This window comes from Colias eurytheme, chromosome 20, assembly GCF_061535395.1.
Source record: "Colias eurytheme isolate Ceu_HAF_F1 chromosome 20, ilColEury1 Martin Lab GWU primary, whole genome shotgun sequence".
Lineage (NCBI taxonomy): Eukaryota > Metazoa > Arthropoda > Insecta > Lepidoptera > Pieridae > Colias > Colias eurytheme.
The window spans coordinates 7,755,034-7,775,898 of record NC_142999.1 but is presented as its reverse complement, the minus strand read 5'-3'; the positions used below and the strand labels follow the sequence as shown (position 1 = coordinate 7,775,898).

Below are 20,865 nucleotides of genomic sequence, written 5' to 3'. Positions count from 1 at the left end.
TGTATTTGCCGTCGATACTCCATCTTTAAAGTGTTACTGCTGTTCAAATACGGGGTGACATGGGCTCGTGGTGGAATATTGTGACAAAAGCGAGTGCAAGCATTTTGTACCCTCTGTATTATTTTTTTAGTTGATGCTAATAACCGGGGACCTATGACAGTGCTAGCATAATTAAATTTTGAGAGGATCAGCGATTCACATAATAGTTTTCGAACGTTTACATTAAGATAATTTCTTATTCTGTACAATAATTTAAGACGATAGAAACAATTTTTTGAAATATGAATTATGTGATTATGAAAACGTAAGGATTCGTCAAAGACTACACCTAAATTGCGTGCTTCCATAACCCTTTCTATTTGTTCTCCGCTTATTGACAAACATGGTTTTTGGCTTGCGATGGCATTAACTTGGCACCTGGTTCCTAAAATCATGTATTTACTTTTACTTGGGTTTAAAACGAGGCAGTTAGTTTTTGACCATGAAACAATATTATTTAGATCTTCTTGAAACTTTGTCAAGGCAACGTCCATCTCACTCACTTTAAAAGAAATGTATAATTGTATGTCATCAGCATATATATGATATTTACAATGTTTTATGACATTTGTGACATCCGCTGTGTACAAAATGAATAGCAGTGGACCGAGTATGGAGCCTTGCGGAACGCCTCTAGTAACCCGGACACACTGAGAAGTACATGCATCATCTCCACCTATTTTAACGACCTGTGAGCGATTTGTAAGGTAACTTTCAAACCACATAACCGTGTTCGCATCAAACCCATAATATGTAAGTTTTGAGAGTAGCAACTTTATATTAATAGAATCAAAGGCACGTGAGTAATCTAATAAGACTAGTATGGTACCTTCTCCTTTATCTTGTGCCTCCAGTACGTTATCGACGACATCGATCAAAGCACTAGTGGTACTTCTATACTTCCTAAACCCAGATTGAAGGTTAGGTAAAATATCGTTGGACTCTAAGTACTTTCTAAGCTGGTCACAGACTATTTTCTCTAAGACCTTGGACAGGCACGGCAAAATACTAACCGGTCGTAAATCCTTGAAATGTACTGGGTTATTGTTTTTTGGCAGCGGTGTTACTAGTGCCTTACGCCAAAGATAAGGAAAGGTATTCGATGTGATGGAAGCGTTGAAAATCAAAGTCATTATATCAATGATGTATGGCAACAATAATTTCAGCATCTCTAGCGACATGCCATCACAGCCAACCGCGTTGGATTTCAAACTTCTGAAATGTTCTAAAACCTCTTTTTGTGAGACAGTTCTCAGAGAAAATTGTAAGTCCTTCTTGTTCTGCATAAAGAAATCCACCGCGGAATCGGGTGCAGTGATGTCGCCAGGTACATCGAGAAAATGTCTATTAATTTCGTCAGGTATTGTAATACTGGTATTGCAATTGAAAATAAAAATTAATTTGTTTGGCCTTCAATAAGAATTTCTCGTGATTTATAATTAGGTACACGTATAAAATATTATTTTTCCCTGTTCACATTCTTCTTCTAGTGACAGAGAATTGTTAATTTCAATAAAACGTATTTATATTATACTAGCGGTCCGCCCCGGCTTCGCCCGTGGTACATATTTACGTTTTCTCTACATAAAAACCATCCTCGTACTTCAAGGAATATAATAAAAAAAGAATTATCGAAATCGGTTCAGCCTTTCTCGAGTTATGCACTTACCAACACATTTTGCGATTCATTTTTATATATAAGAAGATAAGCAATAAACATATTTAGAGTAAATTAAGTATTAAAATGCATATGCTTATGGATATGCATTTAAATATAGGGCCTGCGTTTACTTGATTATTTTTATGAATACTCTATTTGAAAACGGGGGCAAATCCGCGGGCGGAGAGCTCTAGTACTTAATTATATTAGTAGCAACTAGCATGCTATATCTCTTGTGACTTGCAGCCCATCTTAGCGAAGAAGACGTCGCGCTTACAAATAGGCTCAACAACAATTCCGCTACAATCCACTCCGATTAATTGATTTAGATAAACGAAATGTTTTTATTAATGAAATTAAGGAAATTGTGTTCTGTTTAATTTATAAATCTTTCTTGTCTTACTACCTACTTATATTGTAATATACTTTTAAATTACAAGGAAATTTTGCTAATTATGTGTTACCCAGTGTTACCTATACCTATACACGTAGTATATTATTATTAGTCTGTGCCTATACGAATAACTTGTAAAATTCTCTCTACATTCAACACAAAACAGTTTTCGCTTTATATAATTTTCGGTCCCGAAGCTGTTACTTTTCTATTAAAATCATTAGCATTCCATGTTTCTATACTGTTATTTATTTCAAGACATTCACAAATGTTTACATCACCATAATAAATATTTAAGCTCGTTTCATAAACGCTATTATTTTTAGAAATATCGTCCGCATTGTAGATTCACCCTAATCATTCTGCACATGAAAGTTAATATGAAGCGTTTATGCAAATATATTTTTTGCTATATCCAAGTAAATTTGCATTCATTTGAGACCTCGTTTTTTGTTCAATGGCCCGTACTGGGCATAAATATTGTCTTTGTTTTTGGTATTTTACATAATGCCCTGGGTCTATGCAACGTTTTGAAAAATTAATACATTAATTTTTAATTCGCATTACATTTGAACGCTGGACCCTTTGTAAATTGAATTTTTTTTGCGTGAAATATTTTTTGTTTACATCGGAGTTTAGAAAGATGTTTCTACTTTCATGAGCTGATTAAATGCCAGTGGATAGCCATAATGTAAGGTTAAATTCAAGTCATATATCAGAGAAATTTTTCTTAATAGTTTCTAGAAAGAAAGAAAGAAAAAGAATATTCATTTGTATACTCATTGCTAACGACTACTATTATATTATGTCTCTTTTCCTATACTACAATACCTTCTAACCCCCAACAAACCCACACTTCAAGACAAACCACGAATAAATACGTCTTTGACACCCCTACCCTTATATGCACTACTGACCTATATGTATCCATGCTTAGGGCTTTCAATTATTTAAAGTGTAGGGTAGGGTTAAAAAGGTGTAAAGTATAGCTATGGTGTAGGAAGGGTCTATGTAAATCGCGACTTACGCTTATCCGTAAAGTTCTGTTATTACAAAAAGTGTTAAGATTAAAAAAAAATTAATATTACAAAAAATATTTAAAAAAAGACGTGTGGCACTCGGGGACTGCCGCGGTAAAGCTATTGCATGCTATGCCTTCAAGCCACACCTCCGAGCCCGTCGGAGTGGGGAGCGTGAGGTTTTTGCGTTACGGAATTTCTCGATTCGGTCCCCGCGCTCAAGGTTCGCTGTAGAAGCTATGCAATAGCTTAAAAATCCACATAGAGAACCTACAGTAGTCTCGACTACATACAATAGGCGCTGAAAAATATTTGAAGAGGACGAAATTGACGAAATCATAATTTTATCTTTTTCTCAATACTTTATTATTTTAAAATCATCTCTTCTAGTCTGCCTTCTATCCTATTTAAACTTGAGTCATGTTTATTCATTCACCAATACGAATTTATACTCGCAGCACATAGTATAGACTGGCTTTTGAATTCCCTTTTCTTAATCATTAAAACTTACTTTAACTCAACCACAAACTCCGTATCAGAAAGTTAGAAATTAATATTTATTTTTCTCTCTCTACATCTTAGTTATCGTAACCTTGCTTGAATGTCACGGACATTTTAGGTCGAGTTCATATTCAACCTTTTTTATTTGTTAATATTTATATTAGTAAGGTGTTATCGGAAGCTAATATTGATTTACTAACGTGCTTATCTTATGAACGTTCGATTCAGAACTGATTAGTTATTTTTGTGACGAAAAATTATTCATTTATCGATGTACGCTATTATCTTCGATCAATACTAACTTGATCGAAGGCTATCATAATCTAATTATAGGTTATCTATTAATACACTATGACATCCTTAAGAAATTAAGAATGCAGACACGTTACGTGGTACCGTGTCTGCATTCTTAAGCCTGGTGGACCTTATTAAAAAAATAGAGTTTTCCTTTACCATTACGTTAACAAAGGCAAAGCAGCGATGCCACTTAAATCATATTTTTGTATCAATTTCCTCATCGGATCGTCGCAAGAGGATGGAACATTGGAGTAAACAGTTACTGTTAATTCCAACATAGAATCACATTGGTTAAGCTCTCGTAAGTGTGTTTAATATTTCAAGTAACAAATAAATAATTATTAAATACATTTCATTTATTTTGCTCCCTTACAGTCTAATTTAATAAGCTTACAATAAAATTTCAAAAGCTTATTTATTTTTACAGTAGGTAAACAAAGAAGGCTTCTTTTGAATGAGAATTTATGAATTTTCAGATTTCTACCCAGCTTTTTCCAGTTTTTAATAGTAAATTATATCTGGGGTTGAATAAGGAATATACTTTTCAATACTATTGCCAAGGACAAGGACAGCTTCCTACGCGATCTTAGAAGGCTAAGTCCAAGGTTTATATCTCACCACAAAGGAAATATATTTATGTAAGAAGAAAATGAAAGCTCTATTACGTCACAACCTTGAACTTCACGTGCTTAACATTTTCTTAAGCCATTTAATACTGACCTTGTTTCAGGATAAACAAGATCTTTAGATGTAGAATACTTTTACTACAATTTATGTTTGAGATGGCAGTTAATTTCATTCATGAATTCATTCTGTGTTAGTTGGATTTTACCTCAAAAGTTTTCTCAAAAAGATACATTTTAGTTGTCTTTTAGAGGGGAGTGGAAGATAAGACTATAAATTTTATTTTATGTTCACGAGGTTTTATATAATTGTATAACTAGCTTTCCGCCCACAGCTTCGCTCGCTCCTAATAAATTATAAACTAAAAGCTTGATTTTGCATCTATCTAGGTATTAAAAAACCCATCAAAGTCTGTTGCGTAATTTTAAAGATCTAAACAGACACACATACGGCGGAAAGCGACTTTATTTTATACGATACCATGTAGAGATAGGGAGAATAAAATATATAAAGACATACACTTATGTGATGTTAACATTAGATGTTATCGCAATATTTATGCAAACTGTATTTACATATTTTGAGTCTGTCTTTTTTTTACTTTATTCAATAAAAGTGAGTTCATGTGGCTTTTAAAATATAATACGTTTCATGTACGGTATTATTGCCTTGTATTATTTTTTGGAAACATACTTTTGGCTTTTTATATCAAAGGATGTGTGAATAATGTATTTAAAAGTTCTTTTAAAAAACATAATCAAAATAATGTTAATCTGTAATTAATTCAGAGTAGTATAATTTAAAAAAAGAAAGTCGGTTCGGTGCATATTTGAATAAACAACGGTAAGTTAGAAAGGGGTATAAAAAAAAATAGGACAAACCCTTCCGGCTTCGATTGAAATATTTGCAATTTTTCCGGACAGTCCGCTGCGTACATTTGCAAAATTACGCGGAACATCTAACAAATGAACGCGGCACAAAACGCAGACGCCCTAATGTTCGCCCATCAAAGCCTTAAATGACACACGTCATTGCAATTACAGCTTCTGCGTTGCATGACCATGGAAGGGTTGTAACGTCCAATACTGGTTTTACTCCCACACTATACTCCAAGCGCGAACAAAACACGCAATGTATGGTTGTCATAGCGATAGTTCCAATGGGCTTCGCTGATATATTGCGGGGTGCGTGCAGGAATTATGGGCCAAATCCATCTCAGGATCCAATGACGTCATTTCGCATCTGAATGACAGGGTGGCGAAAGGGCAATACACATTGTCTATACTGTTTTGTATGTTGCAGGTATGTGGTTGAAATGGACATAACAATTATTAGTGGATAATTAAACTTCTCATCTAATATATCGCTATAGCTGATAGTGTAATAAGAATTAACGATTATTGGGATATTTTCAGCCAAATCAGTCTTCGTCTGGTTATAAGAGATCTTTATCTTTTTGAATGTGTATATATAACATTAATTAGTTTAAGAATAATTGCGTACATCTATGAATTGTGTCATAATTTCATTTTTTTTTGTATTGTATTATATAAGAAAGCCCTTTCATTTTAATCTTTTCCATAAGTGACGTACACAATTATAAATTTTTATTTTCACTCACTTCATTGCTTTTCAAATTATGGGCTTTTCTCGCATAGAATAAATACTCATTGTTTTGTATCAATTATAGTGCCATAACAATTTCAATTTCTAGACATTTCCTAATCGTCTCAAATTTAAACATTACCTGTACCTGAATAACGTAATTTGTGACGTTTCGGCAGCTTTCACATTCCGCCTGTCTCTTTGCACTTCCATTAGGAAATTATATCGGAATTATGTGGAATCCAGGCTTGGAAACGGAACAATACAGAACTGTAAATCATAATTCTTTAGGAAATAATTTAGTAGGTACTTACTACCTGTGAAATAATAATATAATACTTGTACTACCATAATTTAGTATAGTAAGCTTTTAGACAACTACGTGAACAGATTTTGGTTAGATTTGTGGATTCATCAGTTGTGTTAGGTGCTTAGGTGCTAAGTTATAACTCATAACCTACTGACATTTATTTAAAAAAATTGTGGGATTTGCAGGAATTTGTTACTAGGTACCTACTAATAATTTTATTTCTCAATACGTTTTGTCCGATTTCGCAAAATTAATTAACTTCGGTTTTACAAGTGTTATACCTACAGTGATTGTTTCTAATTCGTATTCATTAATTATGTAAAGGATGCTTGCAATTTTAAATAATCTGGAAACCGGTGATATTCCCTTAAAAGTATCTATAAGAATGTTGCTTATTACGGGATTCCTAGAACTCAAAAAATTTGCATCTACTAATCTAAAAATTCTATTACTGGCAGCAATAAACATAAATATATAATAAACTTATATAATTCAGGGACTTTCACGAACGTATGAATAAGAAAACTTAAACTGTAACAACAAGCACCGCGACCAAGCATTTAAATTTTATTGAAGCATTAATATTACCATATTTTTATAGAAATTCTCGAAAGTGCTAATCTCAAGGCAATGACCTCGCGTTTAAACTTCCACGTTAATAAATTACAAATACATTATTATGAAGATTAACTTAAAATAAAATTAGTGTTCGGCCAGCGGTCACGAAAGCATGAAAATGTTTCATTACAAAGAACGCTGACTCAGTCGAATTTACCTTTGTTTAAACACAAAGTTAGTAAGTATGTATGATTTTTTACGGGACAAAACGAACAACAAAACACAATTATTTTTAAGAAGAATAAACGCCGATAAAACCTATAAACTATCAAACAGATAAAAACAAATAAAATAATATAGTGAGACTATGAAAATGCAATATAAGGTAACCCTTATTCGGCCATGCTTAAAATTATAAAACAACATCTTTACAGTGTATATTATATTATAGCTCTACATAGAACATAGATGTTAATCCTACTAATATTATTATAGGAAAGTTTGTGCTTATGGATGGATGTTACCCTTACAAAAAAAATACTGAACGTATTTAGATGAAACTTTGCAGTAATATATTTTAGGTTATAAGATCAGGACAACTTTTGTATGCCAATTTGTTGGCGAATTGTGCCGACGTGAAATTTATTATAAAAACTTTGTAACAACAATTCTAACAAATAAATTTTCATTTCATTTCAATACATGAAATATAGAAATATTTTGGTCTTGGGCTCGTCTACGAGCGAAACCGCGTGGCACAGCTAGTTGAATATAGTACAGAACACCATAATTAAACGTGCAAACACCTCAGCAAAACATCCTTCCACATAGTTCTAGAAAACTGTGTCTGTGTGCTACAGGTGCTATATGACACACACAAGCGCATTGACCTATTTATTCCCCATTTTTCTGTAATTACTCACCACTGCTTTGTTGGCCCCCCACTGGGGGACTTATGCTGCTAAATACGACCACATAAAGCTTTAAGATAGGGAAATTTTTTTAAATAGTGTTTTGTTGTAAATACAGTTCAAGAAGAAGTTGATATATTATGTATTATGATGTCACTTGGATTGTGAAAAATTAGGTTAGTATTAACACAGTATCAATCTGTGTTATTTCTTCTATAGTATACCTATATTTCTTCTATATATTAATGTAATATTATACACTAGCTTTCTACCCGCGGCTTCGCCCGCGTTTTCAGAGAAAAACCCGTTCCCGTAGGATTTCCGGGATAAAACCTATCCTATGTCCTTTCTCGGGTATCAAAATATATCTATACCAAATTTCATGCAAATTGGTTCAGTAGTTCAGGCGTGATTGAGTAACAGACAGACAGACAGAGTTACTTTCGCATTTATAATATTAGTATGGATTTCACACCTAGTTTACGAACACGAAATCAAATAATGAACTCCTTCATGCACATAAAACTGAGATGAAGTATGAAGTTCCAACTATACGTTGTCAGTATTCAAAATAATCGTGGTGCATGAATCATCGTCACCTCTAGTACATAGGTATTACATAGGTACCTAGAATCTAGGTACCCTTGACGTGGGGAGCGCAGTCGCCTGAAAATCATCACGTCTTCATGATTGCAGAGGGCTTTTATATTGCATTAACTATTTTGTATATAAGTCTTTGGGGGAGTTCACATTATCGCCGTAGGTTAAGTTTTAATAATGTTTTTATTTTCCTACGCTTCGATGTAACGCTGGAAAAATGTAGGGGATGATGCATTTTCTTTAGCATTACATTTTATAGTAAGCTAGATTTCCGCCCGCGGCTTCGCCCGCGTTTGCAAAGGAAAACTCGCATAGTTCCCGTTCCCGTGGGATTTCAGGGATAAAAACTATCCTATGTGTTAATCCAAGTTACCCTCTATATGTGTGCTAAATTTCATTGTAATCGGTTCAGTAGTTTTTACGTGAAAGAGTAACAAACATCCATACATCCATACATCCATCCATATATTAGACTAACGTAGTCATATTATACGTTTGGATAAAAATGTTGTGGATTGGTAGTTCTGTTATTTTTATAGAAGTAAAATGATGACATTATTATATAAGTATTCGAATAATCCTTCACATACAGAACTAAAAAATACATATTTAAATTTTCTAAATCCATTCTTACTAATAAATCAAGAGACGATTCAAAATTTTAGCCACATAGTATAAATGCCAAAATCAAAACAAAATGATAAATTATTAACCATTCAATTGAAAATTCACCTTTTGATGTACAGAAAATTGAATGTCAATACCTATCTACCATACAGTGCTATTTTAATGCATTGGTGATCCTAATGCAATAATCACTCCATCAAAATTAAACCAGTGGCTGATATAAAACTAAATGGAAGTGCCTTTGGTCAAATAGATGTTAACATTTATCATATTATCTGTGATAATAATATCTGTTTTTACTTTTTATATAATCTTTGTTTCATTAATAATGAACTTCTATCCAAATTTTCACGCCGTCTCCTTGGTACAGTGGTTGACGCGTGAGCCTAGCACCGAGGGGTCCTGGGTTGGATTCCCGCTGAAGACGAAGAAAAAAAAAGGTCTCGGTCTGGTAGGACACAGAAGGCTGATCACCTACTTGTCCCTAAAGAAAAATTGATCAGTGAAACAGATGTATAATGCATCTGCCCCTTACATGGGACTTCACTTTTTTTTATCCAAATTTTTGTTTCTTTCCTATCATAGCTTACAGGTCCCAGCGTAACATCCAACACCACACGGAAAAAGAGTCAGACTTTGCGAACACCATAAGGGTCAAAAATTAACTGTAACATACCAAAACATTTTTATTTACATTAAAACTTAACATTATAGAACATACAACTACATGATGGTTTTTCCTTTTAGTTTATATCCAAAATTCACAACAACATGTCTGTTTCTCAAATAATATACATTCAAAGCCACATCCAGCAGTTCACACGCATTTAAACGAAACCTGTCATCCCTTTGATCCGTCGCTGCATTGAAAATTTTAATCGAAACCCTAACCACTGACGCTTGATCGCGATAACAAGCTAATTGACCATGTAGGAATATCAAAGGCTCCTGGTTGTGTAAATATTGTATAGTGGAAACTGTTCAAACGGTACGCTTTATTGGTAAATGGAGTGTTTGCCAACTGTACTAACATGCCTTTTATAGACGTTTATTTATTTGCTAGCTATGCCTGTTTTACCTGCATTCTACTCTTATTGGTCTTAGCGTAATAAATGAACTATGTTACACTGAAAGATTTTTTTTAATCAGACTCGTAGTTCCTGAGATAAGTGCGTTCAACAAAAATCTTCAGCTTTATAGTATTAGTACAGGAATGACACATTGTACTAAATCTTTATATATATAAAATTCTCGTGTCACAATGTTAGTCTGCAATCTGCATACTCCTCCGAAACGGGTGGACCGATTCTCATGAAATTTTCTGTGCATATCGGGTAAGTCTGAGAATCGGCCAACATCTATTTTTCATATGTACCACGGGCGAAGCCGGGGCGGACCGCTAGTAATATATAGAAATGCCTCTTGGGTAGTCTATGTTATCAAATGTGTCTGTGTGTACCAAATGAATAGAACACAAGGCTTTGGAACGTTGTTACAATCAAAGCAGGAATAATGCTTTAAATTAGAGAATTTGTAAATGTCAAGGGCCAGCTTGTACTTACCTAGTTCTTCAAATGAGTGACTAATACCATCCAAATCCGTTCAAACGTTTTTGCTTGTTTCAGTATGAAATCTAGAGTGTTTGTGAACGCAAAAACATTGTGGAGGCGCACACAAATCGGATTATTGTTATAATTCAAACAGATGTTATGAGTTTTATGAATAAAACAACTTTTATTTTAAATTTTGTTGTTATTCATTCATTTATTTTTCAAAATACGCTTACGTAACATTTTTTTGAACAATAAGTACTAACTTCATAGAATCGATTCGTAAGAGCAAACAAGTGTAGTGCAGCTAGTGTATCAATGAAACATTTAATTTATATTGTCTTTAATTTCAATTATCATATTATATAATATGTACAAGCAATTAAAAATATCAATTCACAAAAACCAAACCTAAAATTGCACAATCAACTCTTATTTTTGCAATTTGCACTAATGAAGATGGATTATCCATTAATATGTTTAAATTTAATTTAAAAATTAACCAAAAACATGTGTAAATTGAACAGTCACAAACACATAGGTGGTGACAAGGCTAAGGAACTTAATAGGCAATTTAATGTCAATTGAGATCAGGCGGCTGATAACGTATTCAAAGGGACGAATATCCAAAATTCGTATCGCATCTTCTGCTTTTATGCTGAGCTGACCTGAAATATAATAAACTTTATTATAGAATTTAATGAGAATCAAAAGTTCGACGACGCGGTTGGCGCAGTGGTAAAGTAACTGCCTACTGAGCCGACAGTCCCGGGTTCGATCCCCGGTCAGGGCAAATATTTGTGTGATGAACTCAATTATTTGTTCTTGGGTCTGGGTGTTATTATCTATATATGTATTTATTAAATATTATATTTATCGTCGCCTAGTACCCACAACACAAGCCTTAATTGAGCTTACTGTGGGACTAGGTCGATTTGTGTAATAATGTCCTATAATATTTATTTATTTATGTTTCATCCGCTAACCCGCACTTGGCCAGCGTGGTGGAATATGGCCTGTACACTCATAGGAGGCTCGTGTCCCAGAGGTGGGAACGTATATGGGCTGATGATGATGATGATGAAAGTTTATTATACACGCGGCTTCGCCTGCACTAAAAAATAATCTTTTTTGCAACATTTTTCATTACTGCTCTCTATTATGATCTCGTATTTTCAGATAGATTAATACCATAATTAACCATGGCTGGTTATTGCGATCATATGAATTTGCAAGTCAGTTCAATTCACGGCGTAAACTGACTGGGAATAAGAGGTCATAATACGGCCCCTGTCTTATTGGTGCCATGACGTTGATACCATGATATTGTTATACAAAAATGATACGTCTCTATTTGCTATCGATTTTCAAGTTAACAAATCATCCATCCTTATAATTTTAAAGCATCAGGATAAAGTTTGATAAAATATTAGTTTTTTTTTTTAAAGTTTAGCATTCTAAAATATTACCTGAATCAACTTTATAGGCTTCAATGATAGTTAATTTTATTTTCTCCATCTCGACCCGTGATAACTCCATCATGACACACGGAAAAATAAATGTGACAATTTGATAGAATGATTCGAAAACCATGTTATAATTTATCTGAAATACCAAAAAAAATTGTGATGAGTGAAAAAAATACACATTTTACTGATAGTTTGCCTTTTCTTTTTTTCAAATAAATTAACTGGGTATTTTGTTGTAATTTGACATGCTACTTAGAACGCTACGCTAGAACAAGATGAAGGCCCCGGCTTAACTCGTAGTACCTAGATAACAAAATAGTCATGATCTGTCTGTCTGTCTGTGTATTCTTAATACAAACAAACATCATATACAAAAGTATTATTCAGAGTCCATCTATTCTCTTAAATTTTAAAGTTGGACCGAAGTTCGTTTAAGGACCGAAGATGATATGCATCATAATATAACATAGTAGGTACTTACACCCTCACTCCTCGATTTTTTGGTAGCTGTTCCGACGGTAAGCATCAACACATACAACAGGGTGTAGATTAGGTCTCGTAATAACTGTAAGGTAAAATTATTTTTTTTTAATATTCAAAAAAACAAGCTCTGAAAATACGGTCATATTCATTTATATCATTTATGTTTATAAATATTATAACTACTAGCGGTCCGCCCCGGCTTCGCCCGTGGTACATATGTATTTACGTTTTCTCTACATAAAAACCATCCTCGTACTTCAAGGAATATAATAAAAAAAGAATTATCGAAATCGGTTCAGCCGTTCTCGAGTTATGCGCTTACCAACACATTTTGCGATTCATTTTTATATATAAGATTATGTTTAGATAAACAGAAGAGGAAGTTAAATTATAATTGCCAGAATACTTTATTCAATACTAGCTTTCCGCCCGCGGCTTCGTCCGCTTTGTCTAAAACATTATAAATTATATACTAAAACCTTCCTCTTGAATCACTCTATCTATTAAAAAAAAACTACATCAAAACCCGTTGCGTAGTTTTAAAGATTTAAGCATACATAGGGACATAGGGACAGAGAAAGCGACTTTGATTTATACTAGATATGTAGTGACAAGAGAAAGTAGATTTGATTGTCGCCAGGCCAAATATCATCAAAATTGTTAGTAGATATTCTACCTAGTTGTGAAATATTCTTTCGTCTTTGCAATGATACTTACAGAAATTTTCATGTAAAATCCCGTTGAATTCAAACAGTCCAATAAACTGATATAAACTTTGAGGCAATCTTCAATGTCAAGTATTGTTTTTGCATCATCTTTGCATGCTAAAATATTATTTTGAAACGACACGCGCAAAGCCTTCATTCTATGCCAAATCATTTCGAAAATTACAAATCTTGTGAATGCGAGTACGTGACCGCTGATTTTCATTACATACCACGTTAGTAAAGCGAATGGCACATCTTTAAGAACAATCCTTACACTCTCGGAATAACCCCAAAAAATGTAAGCTTTTTCACTCAAAAGGACAGTGAAAAACAAAATTGTTGCGATCGAGTTCTTAACCTCCAACGTCGTATCCTTCACTGCCAAGTACGTTTTTAGAAAACTGAAGAAGTATTGACTCCCATAGATAAGGGCAACAGATGTACATATCAAATAGTCAATTAAATACATCAACGAAAGAACTTTATAATATGGAATATCTTGATATATTACAGAAATATATCCTCCATATAAAACAGCGATAATGATACACATACAAAATAAACGTGCAATGACGTTCAAAGAAATCCTCTTAAAATAAAACGAATAGTAGCCACAAAGAAACTGCAAAATAAACAGCACCCTCATGTAGATAATGAAATTATTCGCCATATTAATAACTAAATCGAAACTACATGTAATTCAAAACTAAAAGACAACACAACACCAATAGTTGTCATCAAAATGTAAAATATGAGTGTTCTGAACATAATCAATACATTTTCACTGGATTGATTAATGAAACTATGACGTACCTATATTATTATATTTTGTTGGAAGGACACACTTTCAGAAATTCGTTCTAATGATATATTATCAGTACCTACCTACTCTATTGATATCGTATTACCATTAAAAAAATTTGTAATGCATTTTCGTTTTAGTTTTCATTTTCGTATTCCCTCTCCCTCTCCCTTTCCCTCGTTTCGATTTCAAGGAAAGCACTATCTATAGAGAAGAATCGACAATAAACTCCATCGTTGCTCTTAAATCATCTCAGAATTACAATTTAATTTTACAAAATATGTAACTGCATAGTGCATATAGTATTATCATAATATGCCAAAGAACTGTACTGATACAAATCCAAGGAACTAAAAATTCGTTTAGCAGTTCTTTATTTATAAAAGTTGTGTAACGTATACGACTTACTTTTATATATATTTACGTAGTAAGATATAAGTCGGTAATATTATCATTGTTTTGCAGTGTGTTAATGATAGCTAAAAATATTTTGTTTGTCACTGATGATAACGTTTAAAACAAAATTTGCCGAATGATTATGAATTTTACTTACTGTATACTATATCTCTAATATTTATAATATGTACAAAATATTTGTGAAGTACTAATTGTGTTAATAAGTACATTTGCGAATCCCAGTATCCAGCCATTGTTACTTATTCATCATCATTAACTTGGTCATTTTGTAAATGTTTTCATTATTTGAACAGACAAAACAATAACATCAGAATTTATTGTTCCTACTAGCGGTCCGCCCCGGCTTCTCCCGTGGTACCTATATGTTTAAACTATCCTATCTCTCAAGTTGGATCGAACTGCACATGGTGCGCGAATTTAATTATAATCGGTTAAGTGGCTTAGGAGTCCATTGAGGACAAACATTGTGACACGAGATTTATATAATATACTAGCGGTCCGCCCCGGCTTCGCCCGTGGTATATGTTTACGTTTTCTCTACATAAGAACCATCCTCGTACTTCAAGGAATATAATAAAAAAAGAATTATCGAAATCGGTTCAGCCGTTCTCGAGTTATGCGCTTACCAACACATTTTGCGATTCATTTTTATATATAAGATTAAGATTTAAGTATCACAATATGTTTTGTCTATAAGTGCTATCTACCTAACTCATAACAAAATAAAATACAACTTCAATGCCTAAATATAAATTTTATTAATATTTTAATTCATTATTTTACTAGCTTTCATTACGTGGCTTCGTCCGCATGGTCAAAGAATACCCACGGGAATGAGATATTTCACCGCGGTACAATGGAGCTAATGTCATACTAGTAACTATACTTAGACACAACAATCATACTATTAAATTGTTCCGTTACCACGTGAGAGAATAACAAATATTCAAACGGCCGGTAGATAAATAAATTAAATATACATTTTGAATGAGGTAAGCACAAATAAAGCAAACAAACATTGTATAATTAATAACGAATGTAGTAAATTGTTAGTAATGAAATTCTACTAAAAATAGCCCTAAAAAGTATGATTTTTTCGGAACACAAAGATCACTTACAAATTTTAATCTCTAGAGTGATGATATTGCAATTATTTCGACTTAAAAGTCAATCACCGCCCCCATATTCCTATAGTTGTGGCTTTAAAAGGGATTGAGTTTTAAACCTGTCGTGAGGAGAGAAGCAATTTTCGTGTTTGATTGATGCCCGTTTTGGGTATAACAGAGTATAGAGTTAGCAACTTATAGACAGATAAATTAAATAGGTACTAGAAAAATCTAGATAGGAACTTTGATACTGTTTCAAAATAACTTAATAATAAACACTGAGAAGAACTACAACATTAAAATTTTATATCATCCGATTCAATCAACAGTATGTTTTGTTCTACGTCACATACGTAACTAAAACTTAATCAATCGTACAAATCTGATTGTCTAAAATTTGAGACCTGCGTCTACCACATATAATTAATATTGACCGAGTTCCAATTTATTGGGTGGAGTCATTCATTAAGAGAAAAATTGTTTGTCTGTAAAGTCGGTTTACTGACGATCAAGAAGCTTATATCTAATACAATGGAGATTTCAGTATGAAAATTAACTTGTAACAAGAAAATATGACTTTAAATGACGCCTGTATGTTTTTTATCGCTTTCACACCTAACTTGGCAAGTAGAACGTGACAACGTCAAAAGAACAATCGACATTTCAAAACAAATATTATGAATGTTCTATACATTCCTATATCTTCAACGCAGAGTCTATTGGTTTGTCAGAGGCCATAATGGGAGAGTAAACAACTGTAACACCATTTACATGCAGACTCCTTTGTGATTTACATGCTCTGATACGAATGGTCCCGAAATTGCTTTTGAATTTAATCGATTCGCTATTAAATTGTGCCCTAAAAAACGTACAGCGAAATTTTTTTCGATTTTAAAATTGTCTCTTTCCATTGTTATGGACTTCTTGAAAATAATTTCGGAATCATTTTGTGTAATCAATTTTTATATTTTTATAGAGCCTATACTAATATGCTTCCAAAGTATACTTTTTCGAAAGTGGGTCTTTAAGTTAAATAATAAGTAAAGAAACACATTGAGGTAATACACTATTGAAAACAAATATTTAAATATAATATTTTAATATTTTTTTTTATTCTTTATATTTGCTGACTATTTGTGCTAATAAATAAAAAATAAAAAAGCACAATCCCAAGCACCATTCACCTTTCGAGATAAAACTGGTACATCTTTTGACGAATTCGTTTATTCATGGAGTTTCCATATCTATCCCATCTTCCCTCAATGTATCGAATGTATTGAAAGTGTTTATCAGTATGTGCACACTTGAGACGGTTGAGAGGCGCCATCTCTTGATAATTTTGCTCTTAAACTTACTGAGAGGATTCTACCAATTCTTATTATATAAAAATTATAGTAAATAAACTAGATTTTTTAACAACTTTTTAACCGTTGATTATACTTTTATCATTTAGATTAGGACGATTACGCTTGACTTGCGGAAGTGGTTAAATACGAGTGTTGACCCATTTTATTCGACATTCTAGCATTGACCGTGATATCTTGCGCTTGTGTATTGTGATAAGGTTACTCAAACAAAATTGTGATATTACTACAATGGATTTCAAAGATAAAGTAGTTATTGTCACCGGTGCGAGTTCTGGAATTGGAACTGCAATTGCAATTTATATGTCACATCTATCAGCAAAATTAGTATTAGTCGACCGAAATGCAAAAAATATGGAATCCGTCGCCAAACAATGTGAAAACTCAAAAGGAATCAAACCTCTCCCGGTGATAGCTGATATATCAAATGAAGCAGACGTGGAAAGAATTGTGAAAGAAACTATAAATCACTTCAGTAAATTGGACGTTCTTGTTAATAATGCTGGTGTTATAGGACTGGATAGTATTAAGGATACAGAAATATTGGCAAAATTTGATAGAATTATGTCTATTAATGTTCGAGGAGTGCTACATTTAACTACGCTTGCTGTTCCTCATCTGATCAAGAGCAAAGGCGCTATTGTGAACATAACTAGCATTGTAAGCACTAAAGCGACCCCTAGTATGTTGGCTTACTCCATGTCAAAAGCGGCATTGGACCACTTCACGAGGTGCATTGCTTTAGATTTAGCTGGAGATGGCGTACGCGTGAATGCAGTTAGTCCTGGAATGGTGAGAACCAATATGTTGAATTCCGCTGGTTTCTCTGATGCTGATACTGATGCTTTTGCCAAAAGAGCAACTGAAAAAACTCCATTGAAAAAACTGACTGAAGCCGAAGATATTGCAGCTATGGTGGCCTTCCTTGCTAGTGATTGTGCTAAGAGTATTACTGGATGTACCCACCTTATCGATGGTGGTAAATCGTTGGTATAATGTAATTTATTATTTATTTTAATATATATTTAACTTGAAATTATACGCTTCAAACCAATGTCCTTGTCTTTTTGATATCATCATCATCAGACATTAATAATTTATGATCTAATTTTATTAATTTCTTACATAATTATTTATATGTATAAGAAATTTAATAATATTTGTTCAGAATGCTATTTGATAAATTTAAACTGTGGTAAATTAAATAAAAATACGCTAGCACTGAGTATTCTTTGTTATATAACACAATTATCATTATAAAAAGATAAGAGCTAAACCAGCATTGTTTATTGGCAAAAACTTAATTGCCGTGACCCTCGGAGTAATCAAAAAGGAAGAAACTGATATTTTTAGATGCTATTTAAGGTAAATTTGGTATGTAATAGGTTTCGACTAGATTAAGAATTATTTCCATAGATCAATAATTCTAGTATTTTTATTTATCGATTGCCACTTTTACAACTATATTTATTTTTACACATGTTTAACAATAATTTATATTCACAGCTAACTCAATCTGTCTACGCCATAATATTTATAACTGATATTTACTACAAAAGAAATAATACATTTTGTTGTACTTATAATATTATACAGAGTAATTCGTTTTCAAACATACATCACCCACATATGAATAAAACAATAAAACAAACATAGCCAAAAAATATTATATTTCTTAAAACAAACAAAAAATTTAACCTTGTTTAGTTTTAAATGTATTGCTGAATTGTATAGCAACAATCAAGTGGCTGATGCAAATTGTGGTGTAACTCAGGGGCATAGTCGCGGTAATTCGTATAGCTCGCCATATATAAAACTTGTATGGCCTGTGCTTTATGTATGTGTAGCTTTGACGTTTCTCACTCAGCAATCTTTCATCTGAAATTAAATTTATATTAATTCTTTAGAGGTGTTAAGGGCCATCCAGATGGAAGTATGTTACTAAAACATCTGACTTGCTTTCGTTTTGCGCACGCTGCGGTTTACAACTATTGCAAAAAGATTCGTTACAACTTTTGGTCTTAATTTTATCCTTCTTGCCTCTTTTGGCAATACGCGGTAAGGAAATTCGTTCCAATATTCAAATACTAGCGTTCCGCCCGCAGCTTTATTTATTTATTTATTTATTTTTCACTGTATAGGAAATACAAGATTAAGACGACACAAGATAAAAGATACAATCGGCATACAGTGGGCGGCCTTATGGCTATAAGCCATTTCTTCCAGGCAACCGTCGGGTAGAGGATAAAAATATAATAACTTCGGTAGTGTGAGCCCATAATTAACATGAGTTATAAATATTTGAATAATAAAATATATAGTAACACATATACATAAATATTATATACGTATAGAATATAATAATCACATACATACATACATATACAAATATCATACACATACTAACAGATACAAACAGCAATACGATAATTACATAAATACTACAATTAGAGGGAAAGGAAATAATCTTTCAGCATTTTCTTGAAAGAGTTTATTGTTTGAGCACAACGAATTCTCTCAGGTAGGTTGTTCCATAAACGGATTGCAGTGACAGTGAAGGAGGAGGTGTAATATTTAGTCGAGTGTATAGGGAAACTAAGCAAAAGATTGTTGGAAGATCTAAGAGAGTAGGTATCAGTTGTAAGGCGCGGGACATATACAAGCGGCGCGGCGCGCATCGGGCGCACCGCGGGCGCACTGCCGGCGCGCCGCGGGCGCGCTGCCGGCGCGCCTCGGGCGCGCTGCCGGCGCGCCTCGGGCGCGCTGCCGGCGCGCATCGGGCGCGCTGTTGGCGTCCGAAAATGATATTTATATAGAGTGGTTAAATGCATTTTCTTCATGCATAATTTAGTAAAATTATGTTTTTTGTGCTAAAAGAGATTAACATTAATTTGAAAGTAACGATTTTGTTTTGATAATTCCTTGTAAGTAAATAGCGAGGATAACCCCACGATTGCAAATATATCTTTGTTGGAAATGTTGGAATTTACTTGGAAAATTTTATAGTACTTTTAAAGTAATTTCAAAGTAGTACTGGTGTAATGATGGAAGAAAAGAAGGTTAAAATAACACAAAATTTATATTGTACTAGCGGTCCGCCCCGGCTTCGCCCGTGGTACATATTTCGCAATAAAAGGTAGCCTATGTTCTTTCTCAGGGTCTAAAGATTATCTGTGCCAAATTTCATCAAAATCGGTCCAGTACCTAGTTTATGCGTGAAAACCATACATACATACATACATACATACATACATACATACATACATACATACATACACTCCAATATTGGAGGTCCCAAACAACATAGAAGAAGACTATTATCATCTGTGTCAACGTCGGTACTCCTGTATGGTGCTCCACTCTGGTCCGACGTGCTGAAAAAACAACAACCCAAACGACAGGTCGCGTCGACGTACAGGGTCAGCGCATTACGTATTGCTAGCGCATTCCGCACCGTGTCCGTGGAGGCATCATGCGTGATCTCAGGGTTACTTCCAATTGAAGTCCTAACAGAAGAACGGAAGAACCTGTACAACCGAAAGAAAACCGACACTACACTCACAATGGCCGAGTTGAAAACGGATGAAAGACGAAGGAGTATCGAAAGGTGGCAACATATATGGGATACCTCGACTAAAGGAAGATGGACCCATCGCCTCATTCCACAAATTAAACCATGGGTCAACCGTAAACATGGCGAAGTTAATTACTACCTGACCCAGATGCTTTCTGGGCACGGTTGTTACCGAGAATACCTGCACCGGTTCAAACACGAAGACTCTCCAGACTGCACAACATGCAGCGGACAGAACGAAAACGCTG

General features: G+C 33.7%; 1 protein-coding gene across 1 annotated transcript; it reads right to left on the bottom strand.

Moving 5' to 3' along the window:
- Positions 1-11,193: 11,193 nt before the first annotated feature.
- LOC149899779 (uncharacterized) lies at positions 11,194-13,577 on the bottom strand. The gene is made up of 3 exons (XM_090114046.1): positions 13,422-13,577; positions 12,165-12,300; positions 11,194-11,363 (listed from the first exon to the last, which is right to left on the bottom strand). The coding sequence occupies exons 1-3, from the start codon at positions 13,575-13,577 to the stop codon at positions 11,194-11,196; spliced, it is 462 nt and encodes a 153-aa protein (XP_089970172.1).
- Positions 13,578-20,865: the final 7,288 nt, after the last annotated feature.